The sequence below is a fragment of the Pezoporus flaviventris genome, unplaced genomic scaffold, assembly GCF_033815535.1.
Source record: "Pezoporus flaviventris isolate CSIRO_AGI_PZ_B2104156 unplaced genomic scaffold, CSIRO_AGI_Pfla_v1 ptg000223l, whole genome shotgun sequence".
Classification (NCBI taxonomy): Eukaryota; Metazoa; Chordata; class Aves; order Psittaciformes; family Psittacidae; genus Pezoporus; species Pezoporus flaviventris.
The window spans coordinates 510049-537354 of NW_026892771.1; the positions used below are offsets into that span (position 1 = coordinate 510049).

Genomic DNA, 27306 nt, shown 5'->3' on the forward strand with positions numbered 1-27306 from the left:
CTTCTCTGGGCACCCTGTGCCAGCGCCTCAGCACCCTCACAGGGAAGAGCTTCTGCCCTGTATCTAACCTGAATCTCCCGTTTAAGTTCTGGAGGGTTGATCCAGGTATTTATTCTGGAACTCTTCCCATCTCTCAACCAAGCAGAAGAAGCCGACACCGTCCTCCCAAGAGGAGGGCAGGAAAAGTCAATTGCTTCCATAGCAACAGACACACCAAATTAACAGGAGTCTCTCCTGCAATCAGGGCTGATCCCAATGATTTCCCATTCCCTTCAGGTCAGTGGGCTTCATAATGCTGGGCCAACCACAAGATTCAGCAGCAAAACCGTTTGTCAGGCCATGGTTGGGCTGATTGTTCCCTTGCTTTCCTCCCAATTCATCACTGTCCACTATGACAGAGGCTGGACAAGGAGCCTGCTCAATCTGTTTGGGGGGTTGTGGGATTTTTTGGCTCATTGCCTATATTTTCACCATGAAAAAGCAGAGCATGATGCTGATTCATTCATTCATTCCCTCTGAAAGGGCTTTTTCTAACACCTGAGATGTGTTTTGCTGTGTTTAAGTGTCTGGTATGACTAAAATGAAAGATACATGATGAAAAGAAAGCAGCAGCAGCAAGGAGATGTCCACCTCAACGATCCTTTAAGCAAAGGAAGAGAAAAAGGAGCCATGAGATGCCCATAAATACCACTGCGATGGTAAATCACTGTCTGTGCTGGGGTACCAAACTCGATTAGGGATGGGAAGAGCTGCCAGCCTAATGGGTATCAAGCAAACATCCCCAGACCAGACGTTTAAGATTTGTGTCCCCAAATTTCTGAAGAAGGATTTAATCAAATGAAAAGATAATGTCAGAGCATACTCAGCCTTTGAAACATCACAACAAGGTAATAAATCACACAAAATGCAACTGCAAACATTGATCCGAGACAAACAGCATTCCCTGAAAGCACCATCCATCTCGGACTGCTTCCAATTGCTTTCCTGAGCACGGACAAGTCGAAACATGGTGTAGCTCCCGTACTAAAACTAAAAAGCAGTTCGAAGGAAGATGGCCTCGTGATACAAAACCAAGGAGAACCAAGAAACCAGGACACCATTCACTCCATGAGCAGAGCCACCAAGCAGGAGGAGGGAGGTTTTGGTATGCCTTTGCCAAACAGTGCTGGAAGGACTGGAGCAGAGACAGAGGGGAAGACTGATCAAAATCCATTCAGACCCTCTTTACGAAGCCCTCACTGAATCAAGAAAACAAGGGACAATTCCTTCCCTGCCACAGACATTCTGAGTCAAAAAGGGCTTGACTGAACTGACCACTGCAATCACTAAAACTTCTACAGACATAGAATTCTGATAGAAATAGTTTCTGCATGCCACAAAACAACTTTTTTTTTTGTCATAAAATCACAGAATGGTTTGGGTTGGAAAGGACCTTAAGATCATTCACCTCTGCCATGGGGAGGGATACCTTGCAACTAAACCATGTAACCCAACCCCATCCAACCTGGCCTTGAGCACTGCCAGGGATGGCGCATTCACAACTTCCTTGGGCAACCCATTCCAGTGCCTCAGCACCCTCACAGGGAAGAACTTCTTCCTTAGATTGAACCTGAACTTCCCCCGTTTCAGTTTGAACCCATCACCCCTTGTGCTATTGCTCCAGTCCCTGATGAAGAGTCCCTCTCCAGCATCCTTATAGGCTCCCTTCAGGCACTGGAAGCTGCTCCGAGGTCTCCACACAGCTTCTCTTCTCCAGGCTGAACAGCCCCAGTGTTCTCAGCCTGGCTCCATACTGGAGGTGCTTCAGTCCCTGTTCATCCTCGTGGCCTCCTCTGGACTTGTTCTAACAGCTCCATGTCCTTCTTATGTTGATATCCTTACACCTAACCTGAACTTCTGTTTCAGTTTGAACCCATCACCCCTTGTCCTATCACTACAGTCCCTGATGAAGAGTCCCTCCCCAGCATCCTTGTAGCCCCCTTCAGACACTGGAAGCTGCTCTGAGGTCTCCACACAGCTGCTCTTCTCCAGGCTAAACTATAAAACATGGACCCGTTTCTGCTTTCACTTAAGTACATTAAATTCATCTCACAGAATGCAATGGCTGCCTCTGTCAAAACAAGGAACAGAATTCCATAGATAATTTTTTACCCAACTCTAACACTTTGCTGTGCCCTTGCTATCGGAACATCCCTCCAAAGATACCAAGTTCTTTCTGCTTCCTCCCAACTTGTCCGTGAATGCATCCTGCAAGATGTCAGAAGGCAGAATTCCTGGGAGCAGCACAGAGGCCACAAGGTGGTTGCTCAGGAAACCACCTCCCTGGAATGTGCTGAAATTTGCCCAGAGCCTTAAAATAAACATTTTTAGCATGGAGCAAAAGACTCATCTCCAGGCATCCCAAACCAAAAGCATCATTTCTATATGCACAGTAGATAATGTTCTCTGCTCTTTGCTATTTAGCGTTTTAAACTGCCTTTAAGTATGTAATTAATTACATGACTTGTCAGGGATCACTTTACAAACCTCTCCACCTCCACTCAGTCGTGAGGCTCCAGCATATCTTCTGCCTTTTTTCCTTCTTTCAACTCCTATCATCCCTCCTGGAGACACTTGGGATTTAACACTGTGTGCTAACATCCTGCACAGGATGCACACGTTTCAGCAGAGGGCTAAAAGGAGCCTAACAGTGTAGAAAGGAGCTTCATTTCTTTGGAAAACTGACTGTGCCTTCAGACTTTGCTGCAGTCCAGGGTAGGACTCAGCACCTCTTCCTCCACCTTCCCATCAGGAGCTGGATGCTACACCCAGACTCAAGGTCCTTTGGTCCCTATGACTTGTCCAGATCTTTGCTCTTTCTTCTATACACAAAAAGCCATTCTCAGCTACTGAGCTCTTTCTGAGGTCTCATCTCCTCATGTTAACATGCAGTGAGTGGTTCCTATAGCTGACTGTTGGGGTTTAACCTCAACCAGCAATTGAGCTCTGAGCCCCTTGCTCACCCCAGTGGGATGAGGAGAACCATAGAATTTTATCATAGAATCCCAGCCTGGTTTGGGATGGAAGGGACCTTAAAGCTCACCCAGATCCAACCCCTGCCATGGGCAGGGACACCTTCCACTGGAGCAGCTTGCTCCAAGCCCCTGTGTCCAACCTGGCCTTGAACACTGCCAGGGATGGGGCAGCCACAGCTTCTCTGGGCACCCTGTGCCAGCGCCTCAGCACCCTCACAGGGTAGAGGGGAGCTGCTGTAGCACTGGAAGAAGAAATCTGTGCGTGCCATATGCTTCCTTCTACAAACAGTCTCAGAAACCCTTTCCCAAGGGAGTCCTCCATTCCCTCTTTACCTGCCTGTCCCACACAACCAACATGAGCATGGCTGAACTCTTCAGGAGCTCCATCCCAAACACCAGCTTCCCAGCTACGACAGGTCCAAGTCAGTGCTGTTCACTAGTGTGTGCTGTGACAAATCTCTTGCTCTCACTTCTTTCCCTTCCTTAAGGATACTTCAAGGCAGCACAGAGCTCCACTTTTCCTTTCAGATCACTGCATTATCAGCAAGAGAAGGAGATCAAAAAGCTAAAAAGAAAGAAGTAATAATTGCAGATCCCATTGTCAGAGCTGGCTCCTGGGCTTGGCAAGCATCCTGCCCATCAGAACAGCCTGGCAAGTGGAGCTGGGGCAGGGGGGAGACACACACGTGCAAGGACGCCTGCAAGGACTGGGTATGTGGAATTGATGCTTTTTAAGCCAAATTTACAATTCAATTATAATTCTCTGTGGATGCAATCATAATGAGTTTATAATTATTAACAATTACAAACATGACAGCAGAAGCTCTTTAGTTAGAAGAAGAAAGGGCTGCAACAGCAAAATTTTAATTGTAATTCATGATTGAAAAAGAAGGAGCACTTTTCACAGCAGCTCTGGCCTCAAAGGAGGCATTTCCAAGCACAGGGACTGGCTGTTATTTTTCCTAAGACAACTCCTCTTTCAAACACAATACATTAAAGAAAGAAAGCCCACATTCAAAATCTGGACAACATTCAATTAATTCCTCCAATTGTGAATCCTCTGTAAGCATCCAGAGAAAGAAACAGCAGCCTCATTTCAGAGAATCACTTATCAATACGACCTCTTCTACTGCACCTTCACATTTAAAGAGGCAGATTCCAACCCAAACCATTCTATGGGTTTATGTCACATATTTATGTGCCATTTCCAAACACCCAAAGTCCCTGTCCCCCATCCACAGCCTACACTGAACACGCGTCCCTTCAGTTCATGAACTAAGGAATATGCCAGGGAAGGGAACTGCTGGTGCTTTAGGACAACACCTCCCCAGGTTGCTGCTTCCATTAGGAATCTGGGAAGCAATTCCCAGCTGGCAAGATGCAGCTCTGTGAGGATTTCACATCTCAGACACATACAGGGTTAAGCCAGGGAGGGACACGACCCACTTCTATTTATGTTTCAACCAGAGGCCTCCAGCAAGATGTATACTTTAAAGAACAGTTACTATAGGATACAGGCATTAGAAGGTACTTCTTTCTAATAATATAAAAACATCAAACAAGCAATATTCTTGGAGGCAGGTTAAGAGGTCCCAGAGTTTTGCATTAGCTAATCCAATGCTATTTCTAAATATGGTTTTATTCCAGCCTCTCTGAAGACCAGCATTCAAAATGTAAGGAGCCTGTTTACTGGGTCATGTTTAGCTTCTCCAAAGCAACTCCAACTCTCCTAAATCATTCTGAGGGGAGCGAGGCCACACACAAATTGCAAGTAACAAAAGTAGATGGGCATCGATTAGAAACTAATACTTGTTCAAGCTTCCAAGCCAAGGAAACGCGGCTGGGGAAGGTTTCAACCATCTAGAACAGGAGCTGTACCACATTTATAAACCTTTTGGGTTTGGAATTGCCTCTTTTAAGGGTGAGCCTTCGCATGCAGCTTACCAGGGCAGTATGCATCAACGTCCAGTTTCTGTGCTGAAGAAAGTGTTGGGGAGCCAAGCTCAGACTCAGGGATTCGAGGGCTCTCAACAAACTTTGCTTTCCTCAAAGGGGCTAAGGAGAAGGAGGGGGAGAGAGAAAGAGAGGTCATGAGTAAGGGAAACAGCAGGCAACAGATGGAAGCACTTAACTAAACGACACTGTCAGACTCAGATCAGGTTACCCCTGCTTTTTCCCCCCAGAAAAAGAAAGATTATCTGCATTCTTTACAAAGGAGATGGCTCTTGTTAAAGCCTCCACACTGCACAGTCTTACTTGAAAGTAAGGCACATTCTTGATACTCTCAAACACTTCCTTTTTCCTCCTTTACTGCTATTTTTTTATAGGAAGCAAATGGGCCTGGATTCAGCAACTGTAGAAAAGCTGAGATCCAGTGAGGTACATGGAGCCCAGCAGAGTTAATGCTAAGTATCTACACTGAACACACAAATTCCGTGTCCAGTAACTGTTTCCTTCAAACATAAAGTATCAGCCTCCAAACATTCTTGATGCCTGACCAAGCAGATCTGGTGTTTAACCCAGAGGATCAGAGGAAAGCTAATGCTGGCCACTGTTATCCTTGCAAGCCCAGAAACAGACTGCAATAAAGAACAGGGAAAAGGTAAAGCTGCCTGTAACAAAGCAGTGCTGACCACCACTGCCAGAGAAAGGGGATCTTCCCCCATGTTTTAACAGTCTAAATGCTCAAAACCACATTTGTAATAAATAATTACTAAAGCACTTGAATTAATAAGATTTTAAACAGATATTCAGCCAGAGCAGAGAAACAGAACTAGGAAATACATTGCAGAGGTTTAGAAGCGAAGCTCATGTGCCCATTGAAGTGAAAGGCTCCATAGACAGTGCTGTGGCTCAGCGTGCTTCATGACCCCACCCCGATCCTCAGCAAATAACCTCCATTTACAGAATCCATATTTATAGTCCTGCAAATTAGATTTGGGATCTGAAACTCAAAGGACACACAGGTTTGTTCTCATGCACCGCCTGTAATAAAAGCTTAATGGGTCAAACGATGACCTCTGTGGTGGCAATAAATCTCTTGCTTTTAAGGAGCCTGATGGCCCCCCAGCTGGAAAAGGCTCAGCAATCTCAGTGAGGAGGAACCAGGACAACACTCAACCCGCCTGCTGGAACTGAACTGGTACAGAAAGGATCACAGGGGATGGGGAAAAAGGCTGGGATATGGTTTTACCCTGTAAAGCACAATACAGCAAGAAATCAGCCCCCACCATCCTGCAGCAAAATAGGTGCTGGACACCCCCTAAGGACCCATCCCAGGATCCCCTCATGATGAGGGGGAAATGGTCCCACACTACCATTCTGCACAAGAGGCTCCCAGATGGGTATCAGGGATATTTACAGCACATTCCCCTCCATGCTAGGCAAGCGGAATGCAGGAGACATGGAGATCAGGGCAGCCGGAAGCCCTTTCTCCCCCATGAAGCTGCAGCCCTGCTCAGACACACACAGGCCAGTGGTGTTAAAACTCCGGTACCTGCACACACAAGCACCCTCCCAGCTTGCAAATTGGCCAGCAGCAGTGAAAACATGAATCACAGCAACCCTCTTGTGCCAGATGCTGATGTAATGAACACACGTAAATATTGAGGAGATTATTACCATGGCACAGGAATTGTTTAGACTAATAATCCTGCATGGGCCAATCTGCTGCTATTTCTTTTGCAACTGCAGTTTTAACCAATGGGTTTCTTTGACATCTTTTACCACAGCCCCAATAAGTGTCATTTTTATCTTAGAAACATCTCATCTTTCATTTCTTTTCCATTTCTGGCTACCACCAGAGCCACCCATCACCTGATGCGATACCCAGCAGCACTCAATTGTTCTGCAGTACAGAATGAACACCGTTTGAATGGTCAAAGAGAGGTTAATGACTGCAATGGGGCTGTCACCAGAAGGCACTGCACAAAGGATGATTTGAGTTAGGAACCCAGAGAAGGAGGACAACCTGTTCCAGTGCCACCCTCACACGGAAGAACTTCTGCCTTATATCTAACCTGAATCTCCCCTAAGTTTGAACCTATTGCCCCTGTGCTATCAGTACAGTCCCTGATGGAGAGCCCCTGTCCAGCAGCTCCATGTCCTTCTCACATTGAAGACACCAGAACTGCTCCAAGTGCTGCAAGCAGAGTCTCATGGGAGCAGAACAGAGGGGCAGGATCACCTCCCTCATTCTGCTGGTCAGGCTTCCTTTGGGCAACAAGAAGTCCTCCTAGCTCATACATAACTCAATTACATGGCAGGAGGATTCTCACGTAAAACTCCTGACTCCTGTCCAAATGATGATTATCCTGACAGATTCATCTCTGGGCACCAGCATTCCACTGGAATAAAGAACAAATGGAAATGCCATAAACTCCAAAATCTGCTTTGCCATTTTTTTAGCCAAAGGTTCAAGGCTGACATTGATCTTTTCATTAAAGTGACTTCTCATTCACACCGGTGCTGAACGTCCTCCTGTGAGCACAGGCAAATCTCACCATCCAAGGCACGGGGTGAGCCTTGGCCTAACCTGTGAAGTCTTCTATACCTGCTCGGTCCATCAGACCTTATTTCTCTTTGCACTTTCCTGTGCAAATGAGGTTGGCTCTAGACATTAAACAGCATCAAACCAGCCCTTCCAGTTCCACAACTCTAAATTTCTGAGAACAGGACTTCTTCCAAAAATAACAGGGAAAAATAAGAGTATCTCCAATAACCACTTGTAAAACCACAATGAATTGAGGATGCCAGTAGCCAGTAACACTGTCATCCAGAACTGCAAAATGCACACTAAATGCTGAAAAACATACTGATCACAAGGAGCCTGAAGTCAAACCGTGTCACTTGGGTCCCGCTGCCCATTGACTGGGGACAGCCCAGGAGTGATGCAGCAGCCCAGGCTGGAGGTACCCTCAGTGGCCAGGCCAGATGCCCAGGGCTCAAGGAGGAAGCGTGAGCAGCAGCTCGGGGAGGGGACCCTGCCCCTCTGCTGTGCTCTGGGGACACCCCCCTGCAGTCCTGATCCAGCTCTGGGGCAGCAGCACAAGAGGGACGTGGAGCTGCTGGAGCGAGGCCAGAGGAGGCCACGGAGCTGCTGTGAGGGCTGGAGCAGCTCTGCTCTGGAGCCAGGCTCAGAGAGCTGGGCTGGGGCAGCCTGGAGAAGAGAAGGCTCCTGAAGGGGAGACCTCAGAGCAGCTCCAGTGCCTGAAGGGGCTGCAGGAAACCTGGAGAGGGGCTTGGGACAAGGGCCTGTAGGGACAGGCCAAGGGGAATGGCTTTAACCTGCCAGAGGGGAGACTGAGATGAGCTCTTAGGCAGAAGCTCTTCCCTGTGAGGGTGCTGAGGCGCTGGCACAGGGTGCCCAGAGAAGCTGTGGCTGCCCCATCCCTGGCAGTGTTCAAGGCCAGGTTGGACACAGGGGCTTGGAGCAAGCTGCTCTAGTGGAAGGGGTCCCTGCCCATGGCAGGGGTTGGAGCTGGATGAGCTTTAAGTTCCCTTCCAACCCAAACCAGTCTATGCTCATATAGGAACTGACTTGCTACTCCTAACATAGGAATTTACATTTAAACAGCTGGACAAGCTATTTAAAACAAATAGTGCACATTCTGGGGAAGTTTCTGCAGTTCTTGGCAGGATTAATCCCCACCAGCCAGTAGCCAGTGACACCCAGCAGAGCAAAACTGAAACCCTTCCTTCAGCGCAAATAAAATCCTCATTCCACTTTGACAGCAACTTTTCCTGTGCAAGGAAAGCGATGCTAATTCCAGGGGAGGAATTAAGCACATCACGCAACACCAGGGCAAGCACTCAGTTTTATTAGATCCCTCATTTATGCCACTTTCTGCAGCAGCTGGGGACAAAGAAATGCTTTCTGTCTTGGCCCTCATGATAATTCTCTGTAATAGCCACACGGACACTGGAAGTATTACACTGTCAGCAGATTGAGGGCTTCAAAACATACAGGAATAGAAAAGAGTTTAACAAATGTATGCATTTTTATATGTACACGTTCTGGTAAGGCATACGTTTGAGAGCAACCAAAAGGAAGCATCCTATTACCTGGATTTCAGGTTTGCAGGCAGCTTCCTAGAGCCGTATAATGGAAGATACAGTTAATAAACCCCAAAGACCTGAGGACCCCCAACAAGGCTTCATTTTCCTCCCTCTGCTGACAGCCTGTCACTAACCCTGCACTGTGAGTTAGGAAGCACACATAAGCAAACAGATATTTAGAGCAGACACACAGGACTGCAATAAGGCCCTGTTAAACACATGGGGAAATACTTTAGTAGAGGCTGCAATGTCAGTCTGCAGGCTGAATGGTTCAGAGAGTCTAACAACAGAGATCCAGAGGATTTGGAAAGATGCCCAGCAGAGGAACAGGAACCATTAGCCCAGTTCATAGCATTCCTTAAACCTGTACACCCAATACCAGTCACTCCTGAAGCCCTCACTCCATGAGCAGCACAGGAGAGCTGCGTGGTCCCTCCAACCCAAACCCACTTCAGAGATCAGGAGCTGCTGCTGGCTTATCCCACGGAGCCCTGGGAACAACCCTGGTGCTGCTTGTGATCCACATCAAGCATCTGATCTACTACCACAGAAAAACAAAGCCCAGGAAACCCAGGATGTGCTTGTTCTGTCAGAGTAATCATTCATCTCCATTAGTACTGCGTTCTAGTTCAGCCTGTTGAGCGTCCTAATTCTACTGCATTTACTATGTTGCCATTTCCTTGTCACATAATTTATAGATGAGTTAGTATTTTAATTAAAAAAGGGTTTTCTTTAAATTAAAAGGCACTGATAAAAGGAAATTACCATGGATCAGCATGGCTTCATCTGCTAAATTCAGTTTCAGCTCTGGAAGGAATGTTTCACCAGGAAAGGGTTATTAACACCTAATGACCTGATTGAGCAAAGCAGGTTTTCAGGCAGCTACTTCAGTAGATCAAAATTCACTCCATGGTTTGAATCATGGAATGGTTTGGGTTGGAAGGGGCCTTAAAGCTCCTCCAGCTCCAGCCCCTGCCACGGGCAGGGACCCCTTCCACTAGAGCAGCTTGCTTCAAGCCCCTGTGTCCAACCTGGTCTTGAGCACTGCCAGGGATGGGGCAGCCACAGCTTCTCTGGGCAAGGTGTATATATGGAGCACACCACCTTTGTTTGTGTACACAGCCATAGACACACAAGAAATGAATCTGCCTATGGACAAGGAAACAACAGCTCTTTTTCCATTGCACAAAGGGTGGCCTGACTGTCCCAGGGTACCTGGGAGCCTCTCCTCATGCTGGCTCTTTTCAAGTGATGCAGGAATGTCCATTATGGTGCCCTGACCTGCATCAGCATAAACCACCACAGCTTGCTGTTACAGAGACTTCATCATTAGAGATTCTCCTCACTTGGCACTAGAACAGGGTGTCAATCCTGTCGGAACAGGCTGCCCAGCGCGGTGCTGGAGTCACCATCCCCAGAAGTGCAGGTGAGGCCCTCAGTGCCATGGGTTAGTGGTGGCCTTGGCAGTGCTGGGGAATGGTTGGACTGGATGAGCTTAAAGGTCTCTTCCAACCTGGTTGATCCCATGATTCTTGTGATAAACTCTCTATGGAGAGGATGCAATCCCTCAAATGCTCCAGCTTTTACCAAATCCTGCCTCAGTTCCATGGCTATGGAAGAGCCAGAGCACTGGTTTGAGGAAGAAACTTCAGAAACTCCTATTTAAGGAGTAGTACTTCGGCCATCACCCCTTCCCCATCTTTAGTTAATAACGACGGGGGCCATGCCAAAGGCTGATTCACGTGCTGGAAGCTGCCCAATGGCTACGTAATGCTGCAGAGAGTAAGGAGACTTTATTGAAGTCTCCCTCGTACTCCAGTGTTTTAAGTGCTGCAGTGCTATTGATCCACGGAGCTCCTGGAACAAGTAACTGTCAGATTCAGCACAGCTGGATGACACCCAGACCACCAGAGCTGGGCACCCTGTGCCAGCGCCTCAGCACCCTCACAGGGAAGAACTTCTGCCTAAGAGCCCATCTCAGTCTCCCCTCTGTCCATTGCAGCTTTAAATAATCCAGCATTCTTTAACAGAAACCCCAGTGCGACAGCATTTTCCCTCCTGTTATTTGAGAGTATAAAAGCTGGTTTAATTGCATTTTCAAGCCCTTCCCCTTTCATCACCCTGTTATCGCAGCATCGTGGGGAGGGTAGAACATGCATGGAGTGAGAACAATGTGGTGTCTGGAAAGACCATACTTGTTCCAAAACCCACAGAAAATGTGTTTAGTTTGGGAGATAAGATCCTGCAACATGAAAATTGAAGGAAATGAAGGTGGAAAAAGGAAGAGAGCAAAAAAGGCAGGAAGAGAGTCCAGCTGGAAGAACAGCAATGGGAAAGGAGAGTTAAAATAGGCAACTATCAAAAACTGGCTGTATCTAAAATCTAACATGGCCTATTCTGCTTCTGAACGTGGAGTGGATCCTGCAATCCTGTGGGACCACAGAAATCGACCAGAAAATCATCTTCCCCTCTCTGTTTTGCTCCAGATGAACAGTTCTGAACCAGGCACAGAAAACAACAGCAAGCCAGAGCAGAAATGGTGCAAGGAGATGTTCAGTGACACCAGAAAGGAATGAGTCTCCTGAAGAAGCAGTGCAATTAAACCAAATGATAGCGCAGTAACGGCTTGTACAGCTTTTGCTAAGGAAGTCATTCCACCTAAAATCCCAACCTGTTTCCAAGTTTCACTTCCAGAAAGAACTTTAGCTCCGTTTCCATTTTCCTTGTTACCATGCGACTCTTTCCTGTCATTTAGAGCCATTGGAAGAGCAATTTGTTATCAAACTTCTCCCTGCTGGAGCCAGCAGACAGCAAATCCAGCCCACTCCTGGGGCAGCCCAAATGTCTGTGGTTTAGGTTAGAGCAGTCGGAGCATCCCAGCGTGAATCTGCAGAGCAGCTGTTGCCTGGAATACTCTGGCAAGCCTTGAGGAAGACAGTTGCTCCTATTAATGATCCCAGAAACTGAAAACAAACCCTCTCTTTCCCTGTAGATAAGGTTTTTTCCAATGAGGGCTGCCAAGAAGTCATTATCCCCATAGGGGAGATATCTTTGAGGAGAAGCAGGTATTTAATTACCATATAGACATGGCAGGAGGAGGACGTGGTACTTGCATCTTCCCATTCAAACCCATCAAATTGATTTTGGCTTCTCGGAGTAGACTTTTCCACATCATTCCCCATTTAAACTTCTTCTTTTCAGCCTCTTCTGAAGTCGTTTAAAATTGCCTCTTTTAGTAGAAATTCCTCATGCGTGACTCAAGGTAGAAACTTGTGCAGAAGAGGAGGATGAAAGAAGAGAAAGGAAGTCAGCAGCACTTGCTCCAGCTTCCCGACGTCATCTTGCTATGAAAATAAGCAATTCCCCCCCGACATGTTGCATGGATTGCTGTTGCAGTCAGTTTTCAAGCTGGAAGCTTCAGTTATAACTAAAACCAGTGAATGAAGACCTGGCACTATGGGATGAAAACACATCGCTGAAATCTTAAGCCTGCATCCGACCTGCTCAAATGGAAAAAGAACCCTCCCAAATGGCAGAAAAGAGACAGGGTAGAGCGGGGTGAAGAGTGTTCCTCACCCCCCTCATATACCCCTTTTCCAAGTTTTATTTCATTAAATGTTAAATCTGAACCAGATGAGAGGAGAATTCAACAAAACACAACTGCTGAATTGCGTTATCCCCATTCCATTTCCTACTACAATTCAGTGACTCAGATATCTCCTGGGCACTAAAAATGAGAAGAACTGTCAAAAAAAGACCTGAATAAACTGTAAAGGACTTTTATTCTAAAGAAAGTAGCAAAGAGCTTGGGCACTTGAATCAAATTACACAGGTAACCCCTTTCACTTGCTGTTTAGAAAAAAAGTGTTTCACCATTTTTCTAAGCATAAAGCTCAACTCCTCAAAACCACAGCTCAGATTTCAGTATAATCGTTCAAGAGAGAAATCAGAAACTAATCAACAACTACTGAAGCAATCCCACCTTCCTCTTTTTCCATAGGAAAATTATTGCTGGAGCTACAGGCTGATCCGTCCCACCTTTGTGCCCGCAATGGATGGAGCAGAGCCTCCTGGAAACTATGCTAAGGCACATGGCAAATAAGGGGGTGCCTAAGAGCTCATCTCAGTCTCCCCTCTGGCAGGTTAAAGCCATTCCCCTTGGCCTGTCCCTACATCCCTTGTCCCAAGCCCCTCTCCAGGTTTCCTGCAGCCCCTTCAGGCACTGGAGCTGCTCTCAGGTCTCCCCTTCAGGAGCCTTCTCTTCTCCAGGCTGCCCCAGCCCAGCTCTCTGAGCCTGGCTCCAGAGCAGAGCTGCTCCAGCCCTCACAGCAGCTCCATGGCCTCCTCTGGCCTCGCTCCAGTAAGTTGCACATAAACAAAATCTAATTCATTCTCCCCCCATATCCTTAAGCTCACACCAAGATATTGTGACACCAATGAGAGAGAAGGTTAAACTGTAAACTACCCTGCCACTCAAAGCCCAAGTAATCCCACATTAAGGCACATATGGGACCATATCCTGTTCACTACACCACACCATGGTGTAAGACCAGGACTACATAGCACACGTGCTAATGTAAATTCATTACAGATTTTAAGTTGAAGGCAAAAGATGCCAATAGCTAAGGAAGGCTCAGGGGGGACCTGATCGCTGCCTACAAGTGCCTGACAGGAGGATGGAGCCAGGAGGGGCTGGGCTCTGCTCCCAAGGAACAAGGGATGGGACGAGAGGAACCGGCCTCAAGCTGCACCAGGGCAGGTTTAGATGGAGCTGAGGAACAATTCCTGCCCCAGAGGGTGCTCAGGCATTGGAACAGGCTGCCCAGGGCAGGGCTGCAGTCACCGTCCCTGCAAGGGTTCACACAGCGTGGAGACGAGGCCTCAGTGCCATGGGGCAGTGGTGGCCTTGGCAGTGCTGGGAACGGTTGGACTGGGTGAGCTTAAAGGGCTTTTCCAACCCGGTTGATTCTACAATTCTACAAGTGATTTTCCTGCCCGGCACAGAAATCCTGCAACAGGAAGTTCCAAAGAAGGGGTCACAGACACACTCCATCCTCTGGGTGCTCCTCAGCATGTCATATTCCACAAGAGCAACTCCCAGCAGCAGCACTTTGTTTCATAACCTGCCTCAGAAGTGATGCCTTATCCCAGCTCGCACCTACCTCGCTCCTCTCTGCATCTCCCACACCCTTATCTTCCCTTTTCACTTTATCTTTAGCCTTTGTCAAACTGAGTGTTCCTTCTCCCCCGTCTGAAGCTGCTTTTTTTCCCATCTACACTTTCTCCCTACCCAGATTTTCACAGTAGCTGATAATTGGCTCATGTGAAGGCTGGTGCCTTCATCTTCCAACCAGTCCTATCATTCCATCTCTCCCCTTTCTGCTCGTTCTCCTCTTGCCCATTCCAAGGACTCCAAAGCAGATCAGAACACAGCCGAGCTGCCTCTATGCTCCTTTTCCAGACCCTCTAAATCAGAAAAAGAGACTGAAATTCAATGTAAAAGCTCCAAAAACAACAGGGAAAAAAATCCCACTGAGTCCAACAGCTCAACTGCCTCGGCCCTGGGCTCTTCCAAGCTCCAACCTGCCCTACAGCACAGCCAGCTGGGACACTGTCCCAGGGCACATCCATAGCAATTCCCAGTGACTTTTGTATTCACTGGTGGAAAGCCTTCAGGTTAGAGGTTATCACAGTGCGAAACCTTCTCTAGCTGTCAGTGATTAGGTTGGATTTGATGATCTTAAAGGTCTTTTCCAACCTGATTGATTCTAGGATTGCCATCAATAGAAACAGCATCGCCAACACTAGTGCTAATGTATCAGTTAGAGGGAGGGAAGCAGCTGGTTTTGTTGAACCTCATTTTAAGTTGCATTTACTTCTTTCCTAAAACCAACCAGTTTGCTCATTAATATGTGATTACAGAAGAAGCTCAGCTTGGCAAGAGGCTGGATTCACTGTCTTTTTGGCACCGCTCCTTCTGATTTCCTGATCTAGCTGAAGATGTCCCTGCTCACTGCAGGGGGCTGGACTAGATGAGCTTTGTAGGTCCCTTCCAACCCAAACCATTCTGTTTAAAAACACTCCTAAAACATTCTCTGTAGTCATATAATCATTAAGCAGATAATTGGGCATTCTAATAGGAAAAATGCCACAAAGAACTTAAATCACCAACTTGCCTCAATAGAAAATGGCGATTTATTCATCTAAATGTCTACACTGTCTAAAAGCCTCATTCCTGGCAGTGCTCAAGGCCAGGCTGGATGGGGCTTGGAGCAACCTACTCTAGTGGAAGGTGGCCCTGGCCAGGAACTGGATGAGCTTTAAGGTCCCTTCCAACCCAAACCAGGCTGGGATTCTGTGATCTGAAGGATTCTACCACTGAAGAAAGGAGTGAGTCTTGCTTCCATTCACAGAAGATCTGTGTTACATTTATGGAGGGGAAAACATAAATCACAGTAATTCTGTACAAGAATAAATCAGGTAAAATGAGAAGCATGCAGAAAAGCAAGTCCACTTCTTTCACCTCTGCATGAACTAATGTGATACCCAAACACATCCTGCTGAACACAAAGGGTCATAAACCAGCCTTTGTTTACTTAAGAGGAGAGTTCTCTCTCAAGGAGAGAACAATGTTAGGTTTAAATTAGCATCTATTAACCCACATTTACCAAAGCTGACCAGTACAGTTCCTCTGCTTGGATTTGATGGTATCTGAGATTGCAAAGCCACGGCCACAACAGCTTTAGAGCAAGCCTGACATGAAGGCGAGTTGTAACTGCAGGATGATCATGTCATGAAATATTTATAGTGCAAAGCCACTTACTTCTGAACTCAAACCGTAACAGAACGCTATATACGAAGTGCTGCTCTGATGCAAGCGTGATGAAGAAATGTAACCCTGTGTGTATAAACTACTCAAACGTGCCATGTCTAGAGCACTGGTGGGTATCTGGCAATCAGAAAGAAGGTTTCAGCACAACAATGTATTTACACACACGCAAATGCCTTCTGTCCAACTAGAAACTTAGGACAAACATGGTACAAGCTAAAACTAAGCCCATAAGTTGTACAGCAGGGATTCCTTTACCAGAAGACAATCACAGCATCACAGACTGGTTTGGGTTCGAAGGGACCTTAAAGTTCATCAAGTTCCAACCCCCTGCCATGAAATGTGCATTTATTCACGCTCATCCTTCTACAGCCTGGCCTTGGATTAGCTGGGCAGCAAGGACTTGTCTGCTTTTACCCATGGAAATGGTGTTCCCTGAAGTAGCACCAGGTGACGTTCAGGACCCTGAATATCTGCTGTAACAAACACAAATAATGAAATAAATAATATTGAGGATTATTTCTTCCATCAAAGCACCATTTCTAAACAGTTTGGGTTGATTTGTTTTCTCCTTTAATCATCTTTGTTGACAGTAAAAATGCCCATTTCTTCCTGCAGGATCTAAATCTCATCTGTATCTAAATCTAAACTGTTGTTTAAACCATTAAAAACTGGGGCTGGAAGAAGAAAGCAGCTCATTCAGAAATGGATACTCACAATATGTACTTGGAAATCAATCAAGAATCAGATCTTGGGTACAAAGAATATGTTATTTCTTAATGGAGGGCATGGAAGAGGGATGGATTATCCTATTGCATATTCTGAGGTGCAAGAACCACTGGCAAAGATTTCTGGCAACAGAAGACACGCAGGTAGACAGGAATACAGCTGGAATGTTGAACCAAGACATCTCTGATACAGCTCCAACTCATAGGCATGTGGTGAAATCAGCAATATATCCAGGAACGGAATTGCACAACACCAACAGCTACTCAAGGGAATCACCACAGAGCAAGGAAAGAGATGGGAAGTGCCAAAGCAAAGGTCCAGAGCCAACAATCAGTCTCAATTCTCAACTCTCTGTTGAGTGTCAGGGATCTGTGATGAACACCCAGCGTCCTGGGTCTCCTGTGTGACCCCAGCATCACGCTGAACACATCCTGTGGCAATGAGTGGCATCACTCCAAAACTAGTAACACTACCATGGGTCTTGGTGAGCCCAAGCAAACCTTCCTACACGAGGAGAGCAACTGGGTACAGATCCCCTCAGAAATGTACCTTTGTAAAAGTAATGGTGTGATCATGGAGGACATGGGAAGAAGAGGTTTCCAACCAGGCTGTCTCATTGTTACACACGTAGGAAAGGGTCGGAAAACAAGCAGTCCAGTTGGAGGTAAGGGCTTATCCCAAAGCAGTGTGTCCTGTGAAGCCTCTTTTGCTCACCAAGAGCTGCACAATCAAGCGCACAGAACCTCTCTGAGGGCACACTCTAGGAGCCATGAGGAAAGACGTAGCCAAGGGAAGAGCAACGGCCTGATTTAACTCCACAGGAGGCTTCCTACACCACCTCCTCTTGCTATAGAAACCTCTTAGCTACGTCTGAAAATTCAAACCCTCACACAGCAGAAGTGTAATCATGACAGATGCTCCATTTTGTGCAGCACCCGTGTGAAATAAGGACAGGAATCTAGCTCCGAGCTTCTGGAAAGCCCTGGAGCTTCACGGCTAGTTCGGTTGCCTTTTTAATGTTACCTGCACCAAACATAAACCTCTGGGGCTCTCCCTTTATTTAAGCATCTCTATGAATACCTGAAATGATGATGATGATGCCCACGGCAAGAGCTTGGAACCGGATGATCTTAAGATCCTTTCCAATGCTAATTATTCTATGACTCAATGACCACATTTCCCAGCACCAGTGCTGTGATAACAGGTTTACCCCATCCTCTGCAAGTCTGAGCAGTTCAACAGCCTTGATGTAAAGAGCAAATCCTGAAGGTTCTTCAGGCCATCTCCCACACAAACACCCAGGGAAAGCACATGGGATTTCTGCACATCTCTATTACAATCCCTACCCTGTCAATATGGAAGGCAGCTGTGTGTCAAGCCAAAGGTTCCTTTTGTAAGCAGTATTTGGGAAAATCCATCCTAAAACCAGTATAGTGACTTGCAGAAGCCAATAAATACAATATGCCAGCTTTCTCTTTCCCTCTATTTAAGTTACACCCAAACTATCCTGAAATGAAGGCAGAAACATCACGAGGTTGAACAGGTCCCCAACTGTCAAAAAGAAAAGCCCTCAGCACTGATTTAGTTGAAATCAAAGTTACCAATGGACACATTATTTAACAGCATCAGCTTCAAGGATTTAAGTGGGAAATTTTGCCAGTGAAATGGCTACATCATAAAGATTTATGTTTGTTTAATAGAGATAAATGCCAACTGTGGGTAGCACAGAGACACGTTCATCCACCTGTTTGATTTCTGCAAGCCCAGTTGGTTTCCATTTCAGCCTATGCCTGTCACAACAAATCACAAGCCCAAAAATGACGGATGAAGCATCTCCAAAAATGGGTGAGTGAGGACTGAAACAACAGGAAAAGAAGAAGATATTCAGCATAGATCTTTGTCAAGGAAAGAGGAGCCTCCTTCTCCAGTAGCTTTCATTGCTGGGGATGTCAGGGGCTGCCACACGCAAGTGCCAACCACACACTGAAACCCTGCTTCCGTGTGTTTTACGTCATTATTTAAAGAGCCGACCCGATAATCCTGATAAGACACAAGTTCTGTCCTCCTTAAACCTCTGCAGAGCCACAGAGTGCAACGCAGGAGGGAAAAATACACGGAGAATGCCTCCTGCCCAGAAAGAACCCCATTCGGCATTGTGAAACCCTCCTGCATCTAAAGGCACTTTGCAGATAACTCAGTCCTTGTCATCACTTTGCAGTTCAGAAATGCAGTTGTGGGCCTCCCACCCAACTCCTACATGAGAAACATGAATTTCAGATCACTGTCATGCTGACAGGGTGACAGCTAAAGAGAGCAATAAAAAGCAAGGCAAGCACACTGCGAATGGAAGCATGGAAAAATGCCTAAAAAGGAGCAAAGTCTGTCCCCAAACCCTCAATTTTAAGCACAGCACCCCTCAGAAATCAGATACAACAAAAGCACCAGGCACTTGAATAGCTTTACCTCAAATTGTACCTTGAAAATGATTGCTGATGTATTTGTATTGCTTCTAGTACCATCATATTCCAAATCTCACTCTTTCAGCAAGAAACAAATCTGCCTCCCTCAGCACGCACGGGTTTTATACCCCACTCATCTCATTTGTGGTCATTTTGCAATACAGAAGGAAAAACCTTATCTCAATTCCATTATTCTAGGATTGGGCAAACAAACCACTCCTGCTATCCATGGCATTTTCTAGCTCACTCCTCAGTAGTTCTATTTTAGCAATGCCGAAAGAGGAATGTTTTTCACTGCCATTTCTTTTGCCTGCACATCCCATCCAGCCAGTGACCAACTCAACATTATGTAAAAGTATCAGCAAAACAAGTAAAAGACAGCTTATCCAAGCAGCACAACCCTGACCCACACTAAAAACCACCTAATAATGGCTTCTGGGAGCACTGGGATCCCTTATCCTAATGGATTTTCTGCGGAGCTGAAGGAGGCCCGGGAACACAATTGAAATCCAAGTCCATGCACAGCAGATTGCCCAGATACTCACCAGGCTTTGTCTCCTCTCCCCATCACCCGAGAGCGCGAGCCTGGCAGCAGGATCTCAGCCCACCCGTTAACTCACAGGGACCGATGCCTTGGGAGCAGCACTCCAGTGAGGATCCTCCTCTGGTCCCCACCTCTCCCTAGCGCCAGCTCCATGTTGCTGCTCCCAACGTCAGGATGATGTTACAGGTGACACCTCCCGGTGCTGATGTCAAGCTCCGTTCCCAACAGCACAACCACCATCTCCCTGCAGCGCTGCTGCCCTAAACAAGCATCATTTCTGCATCCCCTCTGTCCTCAAGGAGCAGGCACAAGGGTGGCTTCAGAGAAGCACACAGACACGGAGCGTTCCCTTTTCCTTGAGTCTCTCGGCATGGAAGAGCCTTTCCTTCCAGGATGCTGCAGCAAATGTAGACTACACGCCTCCCCTGGGGGGAGATGAAGAATTTCTACAGTTTCTTTCTATGGCGCAGCTTAATTTGCCCTTTTCTTAGGGCAAACCATAGAGAGAATAGTAAATAAAAGCGCCATAGGTACTGGAGTGAAGGATTCAAGGATGCTCCTCTGGCCACTCCGGAGTCAGCCGAGGGCCAGCAATGCAGCCCAGGACCGTCGCTGATGAATGGTGCAGTGCTGCTGTTGTCATGGCAACGCCGAGAAAAAAAGCAGCACCAAATAAGGAGTTGTGACATGGATTCTGGGAATCATTTCTACTAAAAGGCTCTAAGCCCCTGGATACTTTAAAGCTGCAACATCACCTTCTCGGTTAGATACAGGTTCTGTTGTGCAGTGGGCACGAATCATCTCATGCACAATCACATCTATCCGAGACATTTGCTTTAGAAGCATCACACCAAAACACAACCAAACAACATGATTTTGCAGCATTTTCCAATTACCGAGATTGAAGTAAGTGAAATTATTAAGTCAGGCAAATGGTGGGATGGTAACAACGACCTGAAATAACACCCGTGAAAAACAGGTACCAAAGAGACCCCCATTCCCCCCACAGGTAGGAAGCTCTGCCTTTATGGGAACAAGCCTGAGCTGAACCAAACTGCAGCACCATCAGGTGGCTGACTGCCTGAGCAGCAGTGCCACCCACCACACACCGAGCCACTCCTCCCAGAGACAGGAAAACATCCCCAAATTCCTCTGTAAACCAGCCACTGCTGGGTGACGAAAGCTGCCAAGCCCCTGAGGCACCACAGATAACGCAGGGCAGCGTAATTTACAGCTGCCAGAGCAAGCTATATACTAGACCAAGGCTCATATTCTATATATATGTAAATAGATACATACAGAGGGGGAAACCCCCTTTATTTTGCCCAAGCATCATCAGATCTCTTCACTCACTGCATGTGCTCAAGCGGACGACGCACCATGACCGCTGCAACTCTTTCACAAAGCCCCAGCACTGAAGTTCTCTCTCTGCTCAGCAAGCACAATTCAAGCATTTAGGAATCTTTCCATCCATGACACTACCTTATTTGACCAAACATGCACCAGCTTCTCCCCAGCACTCCAACCCTACAGCAGGAGCCACCTCATCACCTCCCAGGTTCACAAGCTGAATTCGTGCTTCAGTTTGGAGGGAAGAGGTCCCAGAGCGCTGTGACTATTTATCTGGGTTTGTCACCATTAAACACAAAACAATTGAAGAGTTTTCCATTTGCTGAAGATACAAAGGAGGGAATGACAATCCTGATGGCTGTTCCCAAGAAATACAAAGGAAGATGCAGAGGGATGTAGCCAGAGAGTACATGTTTTCTTTAGGAAAGAGGATGCTGCTAATTGCCTGAACACACAGGGGAACATTCATACTCATTTCTATCAACTTTATTCTAAGGGAAAGCTCCCACATTCCCAAAATGCATGGGAGAAATGTTTTCAAAGCAAGGGATTTGCAATGAAACCAGCTCCTCAGGCCCATTCGAAGATGCTGAAACATCTAATTCACTCTGGATACAGAAGCAATGAGGCCTTTGAGAATCCAAACCTAAAACCAGAAACACTGGTCTGTGCTGAAGGGACCTTAAAGCTCCTCCAGCTCCAACCCCTGCCATGGGCAGGGACCCCTTCCACTGGAGCAGCTTGCTCCAAGCCCCTGTGTCCAACCTGGCCTTGAACACTGCCAGGGATGGGGCAGCCACAGCTTCTCTGGGCACCCTGTGCCAGCGCCTCAGCACCCTCACAGGGAAGAGCTTCTGCCTAAGAGCTCATCTCAGTCTCCCCTCGGGCAGGTTAAAGCCATTCCCCTTGGCCTGTCCCTACCTGCTCTTTTAACAAGCGTATAGGCCACTTATAGAAATATATGATTTATTCCCTGAATTTCTTGCCAATATTCTCCCCTCCTCCCTCTGTGCACGGTGCTCACACACACATGCTCCTTCTGAAAGGCTCCTAAAGCAATCTGTCATTCAAGAGAAAAAAATAGAAATAGCCAAATATAGGGATGAATAAAATTATCCCTGTGCATATAAATGTACAGCCTGTAAATTACCCATCTCTCCTGAGGAGGAGTTGGGTGCAGCACAGGGTTTTGTGCACGTGGTGCTTCCACAGTGACAGGATAAAGCATTGGTAGCTGAGGCTTTCAGCCCAGTATCTCATCTATTAACCTAATATGAGGCTGGGTACCATTTCTGGCATGGATTCAGGGAAGCACTTAGATACATTCATGTCTATAAGCACCCTCTGAAAAGCCACTTTTTCCTCAATGGAGGTGTACAATGCAATGGCATTATTTTCATTAGAGCCATGGTTTTGAGCCCTCAAGAACACACTTATGATCTACAGAAGAACATTTAACCCAATGGGTTTGGAAATGGTTGCTCTCCTTGTGCAGCAAGCACAGTAACATTTAAGTACTGATTTTATTTCAGACAGAAAGCAAAATGGGGTTTTCTACATCCTGATCCTGGCCTGGGAGGGGCTGGGGGGGCGGATTTCTTTCTTTTTATTATGTATTTTTCACATTAGATTTGCTAATAAAGCCACCGGTATTGTACAAAAAATCTATATTAAACACCATAAACTGAGGTTGAACATGCTGATTTAAAGTATGTCCTTGGCCACTGCTAAACAATAGGCTATGAAGGCAGGAGGGGCAGAGCTGATTACTTATGCTTGCTATTACCTCACCCTGTAGAGCCACAATGACCTTAGTTTTTCTTAAGCCACCAGACTATTCAGCAGTGAAAACTGCAGCCGTACTGAATATTTATCAACCCTGAACCCAGGCAAGGCTCCACACACAGAAACCCAGACAGCAGCACCTCAGCTCCTCTGGAAGGAGAGCTAACACACCACGCAACGTGCTCCTATGGCTCCGTGCTAAAGGTGGACATTTTAACTTCCCTGTGGATGAAAAGCTGACTTGCCCACACATCAGCCAGGTTAAGGACTTCGGAACCAAAGAATTCCAGTCTGGTTTGTGTTGGAAAGGACTTTACAGCTCATCCAGTTCAAGGGACACCTTCCACTGGAGCAGCTTGCTCCAAGCCCCTGTGTCCAACCTGGCCTTGAACACTGCCAGGGATGGGGCAGCCACAGCTTCTCTGGGCACCCTGTGCCAGCACCTCAGCACCCTCACAGGGAAGAGCTTCTGCCTAAGAGCTCATCTCAGTCTCCCCTCGGGCAGGTTAAAGCCATTCCCCTTGGCCTGTCCCTATCCTATGAGAAAGGATTATTGTCCTATCCCATAAGATTGTATTATCAATAGATAAAGAAAGAAATAGAGAGCCAGCATCGCAGTTTCTACTGGGGAAGCTTCTCTGCACCATACAGGTTTCTTTTCCTTTTTTAAGGGTTAAGTTAAACCCCAACTTAATGTGTCACCCCTGATGCCCATGAAAAGGGGCATCGCAGTAGGTGCTTTCCCTCCCCATCACAGTTGACAAACCTGCTCTACTACAGGAAGAGACACGTGCAGATTCAGAGTGACCCAAGATAGCTCAGCTCTCAATCATGAGCAAATTGTCTTGTGAGAAGGATAAAATGTCTTTTGCATTTCAGTTTTCATCTCTGAACAATTTCAGAAAGCACAAACGCAGACGCTGGTACAGCCACATTGTGTTGCAAGTGGTCTGAGGAATTAAATCTTTAATATGTAAACAAGACAACAAAGTTCCTCATGTAACCAATGGTACCATTCCAGTATCCAACCACTCCACAGATATGGAAATCATGACATGAATGGCTTAGTCACACACAAATGTATGTAAGAAGCGAACAGCATGAAAAAAGCCCCTACAATTGGATAATTTCTCAACAATTTTCTCTGCTCTGAAGGTCGCTTTGAAAAAGCCATGTGGCAACTGTCAGCTGGACAAAAGGCTCTCTCTGCAAGCCTTCACTTTCCCAGAATCACCCTCATCCCTTTTCCAAAAGGAATCACTGCTGTTATTGTGTGGGATTAACAAGTGGACAGCAGAAGGAGACAAAGCAGAAGAGGAAACTGACACAGACAGGGACACGTCTCCATGCCCTGACTGTCAAAGTCCCGGCTGCTTACTCCCGACAGTCACAGGAAGGTTTGGAACCAAGTTGCTCCTCGACTCTACCACGGTTCAAGTCTGCTACAATGGCGCTTACAAGGCTCCTGTAAACTCAGAGAGGGGCACTGGGCAAAACAGGGAGAAAGGCAGCAAAAACCAGCACAAGGCTCTGAATGCGTCTTCAAAAATGTACTCTTAACTCCAAATCTTCTTTGTGTTACAGATGTTTTACTCATGAATAAAACCAAGCAGGATCTTTACAAACTCACAGTCCATATCCCCCAGCAAAAAAGCCCAGCCTAAAACTTCTTACTAGACGTTCATAACATATGACCATTACATATATGTATTATATTACACATATATGTAATGCATGGTTTACATGTATTAGAATACATGGTTTATATACGATATATAATATTATATAATATTATATAATACATATATATAAAATATATATAATATATATAATATCATATAATACATGGTTTACATGTAATTATAACCATGCATATAATATATGACCATATGACAAAACATGAATTATATGACCCCAGTTTGTGTCAGTCATTCAACAACCATCTCTTTCTGCTGCCAAGGGATTATTTTCTTCCTTTTCTGTCTCTCACAGTAACAGCAAATAAGAGGGACAGACCATGAGGAATAGTGGTAAATACTATGAATAACAGAGCAGAAAGCATTACTTTCCCAGTTCCTTTCCACGTTGCCTTAATGAAAGCAAACAAATTCCTATAATGACTGCATGAGGATGGAAAATAAACCCCTTCCTTTTCCAATATCAACAGTAAATTAAACTAATAATTTAAAAACCCTGCTAATCCACCAACGCACCGAAACACACTTTGAATTCCAAGTGTAGCAGGAGCGCCACTGGAGTCATCAGGATCTGTAGGTGCAAAATACAAGCATGTGTTTTCACTGAATCATGGGATGCTTTGGGTTGAAAGGGACCTTAAGATCACCCAGTTCCAACCCCCTGCCATGGGCAGGGACCCCTTCCACTAGAGCAGCTTGCTCCAAGCCCCTGTGTCCAACCTGGCCTTGAACACTGCCAGGGATGGAGCATTCACAACATCCTTGGGCAGTCTGTTCCATGGTCAGGCTATAAGAGATTGGGTCCAGCTGGAAGAGGACATTTAAAACAGATGAAAAGGATGTGAGGAGAAGACAGAGTCATCATCCCAAACAATTTCCCAATAGATGCTTGCGTACAGCCCCAAAACAGACCTCTGAACACAACCAGGTGCCTACACCTCCCTTCTCTTGCTTTTCCATGCTAACAGCTACCAATATCTTATTGACATCATCCCTGTTTTGTACGCATCTTGGTCAGGTCTAGACTCTGCCATGATTCAGGAATCTCTTCCTCCTCTGCTTTTCAATTTCTCCTTTCACTGGAGGGCAGGGAAAACAAAAGGCACAAAGTGCATCTGAGTCCACTTTTGTAAGCATGGGGCAGATTACAGTGGGTAAAAATCCCTTTGGCTGTTTCTCTCATACAAACACAGGACTGGCTGATCACTTAACAACAGGCATCAGGGATGGCATGGCAGGGTTTAGGCAAGAAGCAAGTTTCTCACAACTGTTACCAGTACAAATACGATGTCAGGCTTTTAAATGGATGTTAGACTCCAAGTGCTTCGTCAATCCCACTACTGTACAATGTCTGGGTGTTCAATCCATAATCCCAGCAGATTAGGTAAAAGTCTTTAAAAGTAAGCATGAACTATGAAAAATAACGACTCTGAGGTAGAAGTTTATCATTTTTTCTGATGCATTCTCACAGCATTCAAAATTTCAGCATCAAGTTCTTTGTAACGCTTCCACTGTGCATCAACCGCAATACAAAGTGCAACTGAAACCCACTCTGCTCAAAGCTTCGCAGAGACCCAGACAATATTTGTACAACAGAGACACCCTTTTCAGCAGAGAAAGATTCCTCTGTCAGCCTGAAATCCAATCTGCTCCTGGTTTTGCCTGAAGCATCTGCTATAACAAAGAAATGATGACACAGAACCTTGGTCAAAGTGTTTTCTTACAGATTTTAAGGACCAATGGACCTTAAAAGCCCCACTGAACTTTATTTAAAGTCCTTACCAGTTAACTTCTTCACAGGTTGGAGCCGAACACTGATAGACTGATGTGTGAGTAAGGGGGAGGATGGAAGGGAGCGGGACATGCCCTCCATAATCCGAATGTGCTGCATACCTTCGGTCACTGGGAGTGGCGGAATAGCGTAGTCTGGTTCAAAAGCACAGTCGTTCTCTGTGGAGGTGCCTGATGGGAAGAGAGAAAAAGGAACCGGTTAGAACACATGGGAGTCTCCTGCTTTCATCATTCCTCAATGGAAGCCTGCCTGGCTCAGGTGAGCCCAACCACGGAGCCATCTCACTGCACATCCCATAGGTATGCAGTTGCTCCCTTGGGTTCCCCCTCTCACAGTTTGGACACCCTCCTTGAAGACATTCTACTTCTAGAACTGCACCTCAGCACACCTCCCTAGAGCGCGAGCAGCAGAACTATGAGGAATTTATGAAGGCCAAGAAGGATGGGGCTTGGAACAACCTGGTCTAGTGGAAGGAAGGTGCCCCTGGAACTGGATGACTTTTAAGATCCTTTCCAACCCAAACCAGTCTGCAATTCTATGCTTATTTGGTCTGGTTTAGTTTGTCTTTCAGAGTTCTGGAGTCACCAGTTTTACATGTCATTCACACAAAGCAAACAGCCTTTTACTGACGGTTTCTTGGGCATTCAGATTGTAGGGCAGCCTGTCCCAGTGCTCTACCACCCTCAATGGAAAGAACTTCTTCCTCATGTTGAGGTGAAACTTGGGTTTCAGTTTATGGCCACTGCTCCTCATCCTGTTGCTGGGCACCATTGGAAAGCGTCTGGCACCGTCCTCGTGGCACCTCCTTTGACATATTTATATGCATTAATGAGATCCTCATGAGGACTTTTAGCCTAAAATAAACCCCTACCAAACCAACTGGAAGGACAAAAGCCTCCAAAAGCAGCCTCACCTCCAGACTGCCCCATCACAATGTACAGAGGCACCTAAAGACACACAGAGCCTGCATGTCTATAGAAGACATCACTATGGAAGACACCAAAAAACATGACAAGAAGTGGAGACAGAACAGTAAAGGCAGATATTGTT

General features: G+C 46.3%; 1 protein-coding gene across 11 annotated transcripts in view; it reads right to left on the reverse strand.

The window, feature by feature from the left end:
• Positions 1–27306, reverse strand: part of TANC2 (tetratricopeptide repeat, ankyrin repeat and coiled-coil containing 2) — a 222719-nt gene that overhangs the window by 102917 nt on the left and 92496 nt on the right. For 4 of the 11 annotated variants that reach the window (XM_061442252.1, XM_061442251.1, XM_061442249.1 and 1 more), the window contains 2 exons: positions 26247–26426; positions 4959–5069 (listed from right to left, as the gene is read on the reverse strand). In XM_061442252.1, coding sequence (XP_061298236.1) covers positions 4959–5069; positions 26247–26426 — 291 coding nt within the window. Of the gene's footprint in view, positions 1–4958; positions 5070–19633; positions 20249–26246; positions 26427–27306 lie in introns of those variants that run through there. The other 7 variants (XM_061442258.1, XM_061442257.1, XM_061442256.1 and 4 more) reach the window with 4 other exon arrangements.